This window comes from Arachis ipaensis, chromosome B8, assembly GCF_059453495.1.
Source record: "Arachis ipaensis isolate K30076 ecotype BB chromosome B8, ASM5945349v1, whole genome shotgun sequence".
Lineage (NCBI taxonomy): Eukaryota > Viridiplantae > Streptophyta > Magnoliopsida > Fabales > Fabaceae > Arachis > Arachis ipaensis.
Window position 1 is genome coordinate 135,616,231 of NC_142443.1, and position 11,483 is coordinate 135,627,713.

At 31.5% G+C, this 11,483-nt stretch overlaps 1 protein-coding gene across 1 annotated transcript; it reads right to left on the minus strand.

Annotated features, from left to right (window-relative positions):
- Positions 1-417: 417 nt before the first annotated feature.
- LOC148549953 (uncharacterized) lies at positions 418-2,002 on the minus strand. The gene is made up of 5 exons (XM_088495870.1): positions 1,844-2,002; positions 1,266-1,398; positions 920-1,133; positions 517-767; positions 418-431 (listed from the first exon to the last, which is right to left on the minus strand). Exons 1-5 carry the CDS (start codon positions 2,000-2,002, stop codon positions 418-420), a joined length of 771 nt encoding a protein of 256 aa, XP_088351996.1.
- Between the last annotated feature and the right edge of the window lie 9,481 nt (positions 2,003-11,483).

The following is an 11,483-nucleotide window of genomic DNA, read 5'->3' on the forward strand; positions in this document are numbered from 1 at the left end:
AATTTATAGAATAATATTCTCTATTCTTTCTTTTGCGCATAAAGAAAGTGTTGAGATGGATTCTGGCAAAAATGAAATGAGGGAAATTTATAGAGACGGAGTACATGCAGCAACGTACTCAACAGACACAACTTTTCAAATAGTTACAACCTTTCAACAGACATAACTATTCAAATAGTTGCAACCTTTCAACAGACATAACTATTCAAATAGTTGCAACCTTTCAACAGACATAACTATTCAAATAGTTGCAACTTTTTAACAGGCATAACTTTTGATTAAGTCACAACTCTATGAAGAGATGTAACTCTTCAAAATAGCTTTTCACATATTTTGAAAATATATCTCACAGATTGGACAGTAGGTTGTGAAGATGATCTCTTCCTTCCTCTATTTGATTTTTTTACAGCAAATTATTTAGATGGTTGGGCCTAAAAATATAGAAAAAATAAAGCAAGTTACATATAACCAACCATAACAACAAAACCCTAAAATACATATAGTAAATGCACTTACAGGGAGGGTGGCTTGGTGCATCCTCCCCTCTTGCATTGTGGCCTGATTCACCACAATTGGAACACTTTTGAATCTGCTCCCTCCTAGATAAGTGACTCTGGCTCCTATCTTCAGCTTTCTCAGGACCTCTTTTCCTATTTTTCACTGGTCTGTGGCTAGGCTTCCCATAGGGCGGTGGCATGACATCATCAAAATCAGTCTTCTCCCATAGATCAGGGCCATTTACAGGGTATATGACCGAATCATAACACCTGACATAAGCCCCTTCTTATAGCAGTTATCAACATATGCATCCATTTTCAGTCCTTTGAAATTGATGCAGCTGATGGCAAGAGTGCATGGAATGCCACTGAGCTGCCACTTCCTGCAAGAACACTCACAAGTAGATAGATCTGTAGCATACTTGTTCAAGCCATTCACCACTTCATATGACTGTGCAACAGACCAATAGGGTCTCCACTCACCAGCAGACGTGCTCCTTCTTTCTACTTTCTTCCTCATCTGAGGTAAAATTGTACCACTAAAATTTTGAACTCTTTCTTTATTTCTATTCCATGTACTCATCAAATAAACCCTGATTTCTTTCATCATAGTTACAATAGGTTTTTCTCTAGACTCTACTATTACACCATTAAAACTTTCACACATGTTATTTAATAGAGTGTCACATTTAGAATAATAGTTAAACAGGATTTACTCCAATATCTAGGAGTAATAGCATTCAGATGCCTGTGAGCTTCAACATTAACCTTTCGGATTATTCCCATCTCTCTTTTCCAGTCCTTCCAGTGTGTAGCCTTTGCGCACCTCCATATCAGTTGCTTCAAGTGAAGGCCAGGAAACTTCTTCCTGAAGTTGTTGTACAGATGTCTTACACAGAACCTGTGGTCCACACCTAGGATTACTTAATCAAAAGCAGGTAGTAATCCCTAAAAAAGAGGTAAAACATTTTTGTTATTACGCTACTATTTATCACATTTAAATGAATCACTAAACAACAATCAATACAGTAATTGTTTACCTTTTGCTTATCAGACATGAAGGTTGATCTTCCTGTTGTTTCAGAGCCAAAATAATCAATTAGCAACTGGAGAAACCACTTTCAGGTGTCCTTGGTCTCTGCCTCAACAACGACATATGTAATCGAAAGCATTTGATCATTAGGGTCCCACCCTATTGCAGTTAACAGCTGACCCCCTTTAGGTGTCTTGAAAAAACAACCATCCAACCCTATAAATCTTCTACACTGCAGAAAGCTCTTTTTGCAAGCATCTAGACATATATATATTCTTTGAAAAATGTAATTTTTCATTGAAGAGTGTTGAACCTCATTCCCAAAATCAGGGGACCTCCGTAGCTTGAGCTTTATTGTTGACTCTGGGTTAGACCTTAGCAACTCTGAACAGTAATCAACTATCCTTTTATATTGAGTCATGTAAGTTTCTTGTATTTCATCCAATGCAGCTTGTCTTGACCTAGCTGCCATTGACGTTGTCACAGTCAGGTTCCACTTTCTTTGTGCCTTGTTAACCAATTCTTTTATCATCACTTTTGGGTATGCTCCACCTTCTTTTTGAAAGCTCTTCTCAGCCATGGAGTATGCATTACCTCAACCCTGTGTGCCTGTCTACAAGTGTGCTTAAGGTTCACAGTCCTAAGCTACCAAGTTGTTTTCTCACCCATCTTTGCAGCATATAGCCAAAAATAACAATCCTGTTGACAAACAGCCCTCACTCTAATCAAGTCAAGCTTGGCATACTTGATCCCCCCTTATTGTTTGTACTGCATAGGCTGTTACAGTGTCTTTACATTCCTCCCTTGAAGTAAATACAGTTTCCACCTCCCACTTATAAATCCTCATGTATTTTACGTCCTTATGAATTGGATACCTCCTCCTTTTAAATTCATCTTCCTATTCTCCATCTTCTTTATTCGAACCACTACCAACCTCATACTCCAAATGTAATTTATCACTATTGAAGCCTTCATCATCACTGAAATCACCATTCATAACCCATTTGGCTTTATCAACCCAAGAACCATCCTTAACACTAGTTAGTCCCTCAAACCCACTGTCATCATCATATTCCCTTTTACTATCTGTGAAATGAACGCCATCTACACTGTCAACCTCAAGATCAGACGGAAAAAACTCTTCATCATCACTGTCATCATCACTATTCGATTTATTCTGTGCATTTTCAGTAGCTACATTTGGATGCATCTTATCTCCTTCACTAGCTTGTTGCACATTATCGGATTGCACATGTTTACCTTGCTGACCTTCATAAACGACCACCAACTGATCCCTAAGATTTTCTTCTATTTTGCCCCCAACATCAATATACCCAACTTCAGGAGAACCTTCAACATCGTCAACCTCATGTACTACAAACATTTCAAGTTGACTCCTCAGCTCCGCTATTCTACACACCTCAAGTGCATCTCTATCAGCATCAAATAACTTTAAATCTTCCTCCAACTGTTCAGCTATTGGATCCTTATACCACAAAGCTGATATATTAGAATTTGTGTACCCAAATTGCCTCAACTCTACATATGCCTCAAATATAGACCAACAATCACTCTCAATATCTTCAATCAGTGTCTTTTGTCCCCTATATGCTGCAATGTCCCTTTATCATACCCAAATCGACCCCCCGTGATAGACAGTTAGATTGAAGCTTTCCATCACCTAAAATCATAGGCCTACTAGTGTACAAAATAGAAAAAAAGGTTTAAACGAAACCCTAGCAGATTTACCAACTAATGGAATCCATTACAACATTATTAAACACAAGCTCCACAAAACCAAAATTGAATCGCAACTGTCGCAGACAACAACAACTTCAACAACTTCACTACAAAAGCAAGGCATTCAATAATACAATCATGCATACATACCTCAATCGCAAGGACAACAGCAGAATGACCTCCTTCTAGACGCTTGCTCACACAGTGCAAATACAAGAACTAAACCCCCCACGAGATGAGGAATCTCTGTTAGGGTATCATTGAAGATGAAACATCAGTTTTTGAGTAGCTAATGTAAATGAGAGAGTGAATGAATTTTGCAGGAATGTAATGAAGCGTTAAAGACTTGAGGGGCAAAATTGTCTGAAAAAATTCATTAATGGAGAGATGGATGATTCTAAAGCATTTTTGAATATTGAGGAAGATTTTAATAAGAAAAAAAAAGTCATGGACGATTTTGATTTTGACCCCAGACCTTAGGGACGAAAAAATTACTTAACCCTTATATTATTGATGGATTAAGGAGAGAGTACAAAGACTAGTGAGACTTGATGTGTTTGTTAGTTTAGTACAGTAAGCTCCATGACAACCTATTTATAAGCCTCACAAGTTAGTTCATTATAATTTCTAGATAGAGTAAACGACCATTTCTATTCATAAAAGTTCATAACACTGACAAATCTACCCACGAATAAACAAAACTACAATTTCTATCCATAAAAGATGAATTTTTGCTAACAAAACTATCCGAACCCTAAAAAATTATTCGAAATCCCTAAAATACCTTCTAATATAATCTAACTCTAACTTCTCTTTTTACTCCACACTACCACTTTCACCCAAATCCTTTCTCACCACCACTCTCATCCCCAACCACCACTATCATTGTCGTCATCACCATCCCCAAGTACTTCTCTTTACCACCACTGTCGAGCAAGGGAGGAAGAGCGAGAGAAAGCCGAAATAGAGAGAGTGAGAGAATGACTAAAAAGAGAAGTTACTCATCACTGCTGAAAAATTCATTTTGAAGAGGAGGAACATTCAAATTCAGAATTTCACATTCAAATTCAAACAACAATGCCTCAACAGAACCATATTATTACAGATTCAGTAACAGAACCAACAGAATTACAAACACAAATTCAAATTCCAATAACATAAGTGGAGCATTCAAATTCAACAATCATAGATCTACAATTCAATAATAAGTCAGATTATGGAGATGCAGAATTAGAGAATGAAGCAGCAAAAATTAAAAATTGAAAATTAAAAAGACCACGACGATGATGTATTACCGAATCTTTAAACACCTCAATCCACAGCCTCAAAGCTCCGTGAGCTGTGCTCCAAGGTCGAAACGCTGGCGTGGAGGATGTCGTTAGAGATGGTCCCAATCAAAATCCATGACGTTCTTGTAAAAGGCAACACAAAGACCAAGGATTGGGTCATCGAAGCAGAGCTCAAGGGAATCGAGAGTGAAACTACCATGCAGAACCTCATGCGTGCTTGCGAAGGGAAGGCAGAGAATGTTCACGACCCTTGTTGATGGAGCAGCAACTATGGCGAACACGGATCTTCGAACAAGGGCGACGATGATGCATAGATATTGTTGCCGCTGCTGCTAGAATCGCTACTGCGAAGCCACTACTGTTGTCACTCTATTTCTGCCTTTGTTCATGGTATTAGAGAAGGAGGCGGTGATCGCAATGGTGATGATGGCGGCAGTAATGGTGGTACTTGGGAATGAGAGTGGTGGGGAGGAAGAATTTCAGTGATGGTGGGATTTGGGATTGGGGGAGTGGTGGTGTGGAGTAAAAAGAGAAGATAGAGTTAGGTTATATTAGAGGGTATTTTGAAAACTTTAAATAATATTTTAGGATTTGGATAGTTTTGTTAACAAAAGTCCATCTTTTATGGATAGAAATTGAAGATTTATTTATTCATGGATAAATTTCTCAATATTCTGAACTTTCATGGATAGAAATGAACATGAATGATTTCTGATCATTCTATTTTGAGAATTTTTGTTTTGAAAATTTGTGTTAGCATAATTTTGGTTTGGTATCTCCATTACTTTTTCATGTTGATCAATACTTTTTAGGATATTATTTATATTTGTTAAATTAAATAATAAAATAAATAGATTAATATTTTAGATATTTGTTGGTTACCTATAAGTAAACTCTATGAATTCTTGAATTTGTGGATTAATATAGATTTTTGTACTTAAATTTGTGCTAACCTAATAGTCACCTGAATATATTATAATATAATAATTAAATAAAAAATAAATGTGGACGAAATTAAGTTTAAATTATGTTATAGGTTTTGTTAAAAGAAGATTGTGATGTATTATTTTGGTTAAATTTATTATATATAAAATATAATTCTTTGAATAAAAAATATATTTAAAAATTTATAGAAATAACATACTTTTATATTCAGTTATTTATTAACCAATGTTGATGTCATTGTAATAATTTGTTGGCCTTTTATTTGTGTTATCATTTCTTTGCGTATTTGATTTGATATACTTCTCCACAATGTGACTTTTAACAGGATATTTCTAACATTATTGTAACTATGTTGTTAATGACTATATATATAAATTAAAAATGAATTTATTCTTTAAGTATCAACTTCATTCTTCATATTTTGTGGATTTTTTTTAATATTTATTTATTTTTTTTCTCTTAGTATATGCAGTTTTTTAATGATATCTATAATAATAAGAATAATAATTTTTAGAATATTTATTGTGTTTCTATAAGTTATTTTTAATAAGAATAATATTGAATAAGTTACTTTTAATAATAGTAATTTAAATAACATGTAGTGAAAGTACCTGTTAATATTTTTCTCAGACAACGTCTCAAGTAATACAAATTCAAACTAATATTAGAGAATATTTAAAACTGGCTCTTTGATTTCGTTTACTGCAGTTGTGAATAAAAAATATGCTTTTATTGTGCTTTAATTGGCTTATACAATTATTTGCATCTTCTATTTTCAAAATTTTTATAGTATAAACTTTTTTTTGTTGTAACAAATTTTTTAATTTATTCATCATATTTTTTCTCATAATTACATGAAGAGGTATTATCTGCGGTGTTAGTAATCATAGTTAAAAATTAATAAACAAAATTGTTAATGTTAATTTTTTAAGTTATTAGAAATACAACAATGAATAACATATTGAAATAAGTATATTTATAAGAATTTTAAAATATAATTATATGTAAAATATTATAAAATAATAAAGAATATAAATAGTAAAAATAATAAAAGTATTTTTTTCAGCCAATTTGTTTTAAAAATGCAATAAATATGTTTGTTTTGTACTTTTTTATATAATATTATCATTTTTAAGCAGATAGACTCCTCTTTATTTGTTGGTATAAATATTTTTCATAGACAAATTACGCAAACTTTGATAAATCAATTATTTGTTTGTTTAGTAATATTGTTTAAAGAATGGTGTTTTATTGTTTTACTTTGAGATGCTATAAAATTTTAAAATAATAAAAAAATAGAATTAAAAAAATTGATTAAAAATAAAAATAAAAATAATATATTAAGAGACATTAATCATGTTTAATATTAAATAAATATTTATTTATTTATTATCAATATTAATATATTAAGAGACATTAATGTAACTATTAATTCACTTTTTTATAACATACTTTTTATGAATTATATATAATAAAAATTTTTGTGTGTGTTTAATAAAATAAATTATAAAATATTATTAAACAACAACAACAACAAAGTCTTGTCCCACTAGGCGTGGTCGGCTATATGAATCAAACGACGTCATTGTGCTCTGTCATGTATCATGTTTACAAAGAGACCGTTTACATGTAGATCTCGTTTGACCACCTCGTGGATAGTCTTCTTAGGTCTTTCTCTGCCTTTCACCCCTTATCCATCTTCCATCTCATCCACCCTCCTGACTGGGTGTTCTGTCGGTCTTCTTCTCACATGTCCAAACCACCTGAGACGATTCAACCATCTTTTCCACAATGGGTGCTACTCCAACTCTCTCCCTTATATTTTCGTTCCTTATTTTATCCAATCACGTATGACCACTCATCCATTTCAACATTTTCATCTCTGCCACACTCATCTTATGCTCGTGCTCCCTTTTGCCCACCCAACACTCCGTACCATAAAACATAACCGGTCTTATAGCAGTGCGATAGAATTTACTTTTAAGTTTTAAAGACACTTTTTTGTCGCATATAAAACTAGATGCGCTTCGCCATTTTGACCAACCTGCTTGGATCCTATGATTTACATCCTGTTCAATCTCTCCATTATCCTATATGATGCACCCAAGATACTTAAAACTTTTAACTTTTTGTAAGATGTTTTCTCCAATCTTCACCTCTATATTAGGATTTTCCCTTCTCAGGCTGAACTTACATTCCATATATTCCGTCGTGCTACGGCTTATGGCAGACCATACACTTCTAGAGCTTCTCTCCATAAGTCCAACTTCTTATTTAGGTCTTCCCATGACTCTCCCAGGACGATATCATTGGCAAAAAGCATGCACCATGGCACAGGCTCTTGGATGTGCTCTGTGAGTACTTCCAAAACTAATGTGAAAAGGCATGGACTTAAGGATGATCCCTGTTGTAATCCTATACCAATAGAAAATTCTTCTGTCACACCACATTGAGTCTTCACACTAGTTGTGGCCCCATCATACATGTCTTTAATTGTACGAATATATGCGATCCTTACTCTTCTCCTCTTTTCTAAAACCTTCCATAAGACCTCCCTTAGCACCCTATCGTACGCTTTTTCCAAATCAATTAACAACATATGTAGATCCTTTTATTACTACAATTTCTTTCCATCATCGATCCTTCTTAATAGGTATATCGCTTCGGTAGTGAATTTGCCTGGCATCAATTCAAATTGGTTCTCTGTTACTTGTGTCTCTTTTCTCAACCTCCATTCTATCACCATTTCCCATAACTTTATGGTATGGCTCATGAGTTTGATACTTTAAAATTAATGTGTTTAAAAACAGATATACTAAAATTAATATTTTAAAATTAATGTGTTTTTCTTAAAATAATTTTTAAACTATTTGAATTCAATTTGTGTTTGAAAATTTGTTATCAAAATATAGAGGTAATACAAAATTTTTTAATTTACTAATAAATATTAAAATTGGGTAGAAAAAAATTAAAAAATATAGTGTGTCGGTTCGAAGAATGGTAGTAACTCATACTGGGTGGCTCAAGAAAAGTTACCAATAGAGAGAAGAGGTTATGCCATCAATGTTTTTACATAATAAAAACAGTTGAGATAAGCAAATAGTTCTTTTAATTTTATTGGAAAATAATTTTTTTTATTTTTTAAAAGTTAAGTGGTTGATTTCTAAACTTTGTCAAGTAAGTAAACATGCTGATCTGATATTATTAATTAGTTTTATTAGCCTGTCAGGCAGGGACGAATCTAAGTGCAATGGTGTGGGGGCAAGCGCCCCCACTACAATTTGAAATTTTTTTTAGTAGTATATGATAATAATATTTATTTGTCTCCATTAGATTATTAAATTTGACCCTACAATAATTTTTTGCTCAATTTTTGGTACTTAATCGTCAATTAAAAAATTTTATATTAGACATTCGTTAGAATGATCAATTCTCATATTTAAACGAAATTAGTGTTTTTTTTTTTTTTAAATCAACTCAAAAGAATATTATTTATCTTCTTTTCAAATTAGCTTTAATTTTTGCGTAGCAACTATATTAATTGAAAGAACTTTTTTAACTATGAATATCAATGAGAGTCGGCTTCTAATTGTGTTGGAAAGTGAATTTTTAAATAATTGTTTAGTAATATATATGGAAAGAGAGAAATTTTAATGGTAGTGTTAACTGTTAAGAGAAAAATTACTTAATTTTTTAAAAATATAAAATCTAAAAGAATAGAATTTTAAATTATATATTATTATTTAAATTACTATTTTAGTGTTTTAATTTGTATATTAAATATTTTAAAGGGTAATCATATTTTACAATAACAAAATATAATCATAACAATAATCATGTTATATGTACATAAAAAATAATTATCTTTATAAAATATATATTAAAATATAAAATACACATTGAAAAAAAATTAAACAATACATATATTTATACATAGATATATAGTGATTAATAGATAATTTAATATTTAATTTTTTATATACATATTATTTTTATTATAAAAATTATTATCATGTTATATAAATGTCGCCCCCAGTACTAAAATTTTCTGGATCCGTCACTGCTGTCAGGTTTACCTGGGCCTATTAAAATATAATTAAATATATAAATAATTTTTTATTATTAATAAAATTATAAAATATTTTAAATTTATTATATTTTATTATAAATATTTTTATATATTTTAAATACTTTAAAAGATTAAAAATTCTTATAATACATATAAATATTAAATATGACATATTACATATAAATATTTTTATTAAAAAATAATTTTTTAAATAATATTTTTATTTTGTAAAAAAAAATTTCAAATCTTTTAACAGGCTTTAGGTCAGGCCAAAATAAGTAACAGGCCAGACCTAGTACTTTATAAAGAGTTTATAACAGGGTGCAGGCTAATTAACTACATGACAAGCCAAACTTATTAAGAGCAAAGTCTGACCTAGCCTATTTCCATCCCTAATTAGGAGAATAAATATGACTTAAATCTAATATACAAAAATTTTAGTATCAACTTTTATATAATAAAAATAGATATTAATATCAAAACTGTGTTTATTATAAAGGGAGTAAACGCAACGGAATTATAGTCAATTTATCTGTGATTTGTTCTTGTGTAGTGACATGCACTACATAGGATTCTTTTCTATTAACCATCTCCCAAAACTGACTCCAAGCTGTCCCAAAACCAATGCTTCTCAAGATGCAAGGAATTAACCAATTAATCAAAGAGATTCTCAATTTTATAACAGGTGCATTGCATTGCATGTATTTAACTATTATGATGATATATACCTTGGGTTGTTAGATTAGTATCGAATTGTGAAAGTTTAAGATGGTTACATTAACATTGAAATGGTCAAAGGTGGCGAGAATATGCAAACTAAATAATCCTCCCTACTAAAAATAGAACAACCAAGAATGTTTAAAAGCTTTCTAATGTTGAGCAGTGAATTTATCATAAAATCTAATTGATTCCCTTGTTTTCTTCCTTTAAACAAGAAGATTTTCTTACTTTACAATTGCTTTGGATCTCTAATTCTCTCTTAAGCAGTTGTGATTAATCATTGTACTCTGGTGCTTCCAAGAAGGTATCATCCCATTTACTCTCTGCATTTGCATTCATTCATATCATCTTAGACAAATCTAAGAGCTCATGGTTGAAGAATCTGATATAGCATGTTATTAGAAATGATTATTGCAGGAAGCAGGAATTGTGAACATATTGAAGATTATATAAGTGGAGCATTGATTTAGTTCATTAGAACATTTAATTGTTGCTTTGTTGTTTTCTTTTTTTTTTTTGGTTGTGTTATATGAAGCTTTGATTGTGTGATTGTGTGTTTTATGTTGAACTAGATGCATACTTGTGAAGGATTTGAATGTGTATTTTAGAGTACTTGTTATAATTGTAGTATTATGTTAAGGTGGATACTACAATGAAGATTTTATAATTGTCTTCATGTGAATATATTTTTTTTTACCCTTGGATGATGGATTGTATGGTTAGATTTTGATATTTATAAAAGTGTTGTTTTTGTTTAAAATGTGGCTAAATAAATAAACCACACTTTTAACCAAAGCATCTTCATGAGAAAATATTTTTGCCATCTTCATTGTAATATCCACCTTATATTAATTTATTATGTATTTTGATGTTGAAATTGTTAAGTTTGAATGCCTATATTTGAGTAAATATATATATTATACACGATATATATATTTTTTACAAAAAATTTATAACAGGTAAACTCGTAGAGTCTACGAGTCGAGTCTAGATCAGCTCTATGAGTTTATCTAGATTTGCGAGTTTGACAACCTTAATTGTGTACTTTGGTTGTCGCAATAGATGCTGAGAGTTATCAATTGAGGCACTCTCAATTCTTTCAGTAGTTGCTATAAAGAGAGATGAGGTCAGTTTGAGCAAAGGCCAATGCTCTATATTCTGCTTTCTTGCTGCTCTTACTACGTTGCTTT

Coding starts and splice junctions, on each gene's coding strand:
- LOC148549953 (XM_088495870.1), bottom strand. CDS start 2,002: ATGGCAGCTAGGTCAAGACAAGCTGCATTGGATGAAATACAAGAAACT. Junction 1,134..1,265: donor AGATGGGAATAATCCGAAAG/GTTAATGTTGAA, acceptor GTGTAATAGTAG/AGTCTAGAGAAAAACCTATT. Junction 768..919: donor GTGGTGAATGGCTTGAACAA/GTATGCTACAGA, acceptor GGCTTATGTCAG/GTGTTATGATTCGGTCATAT.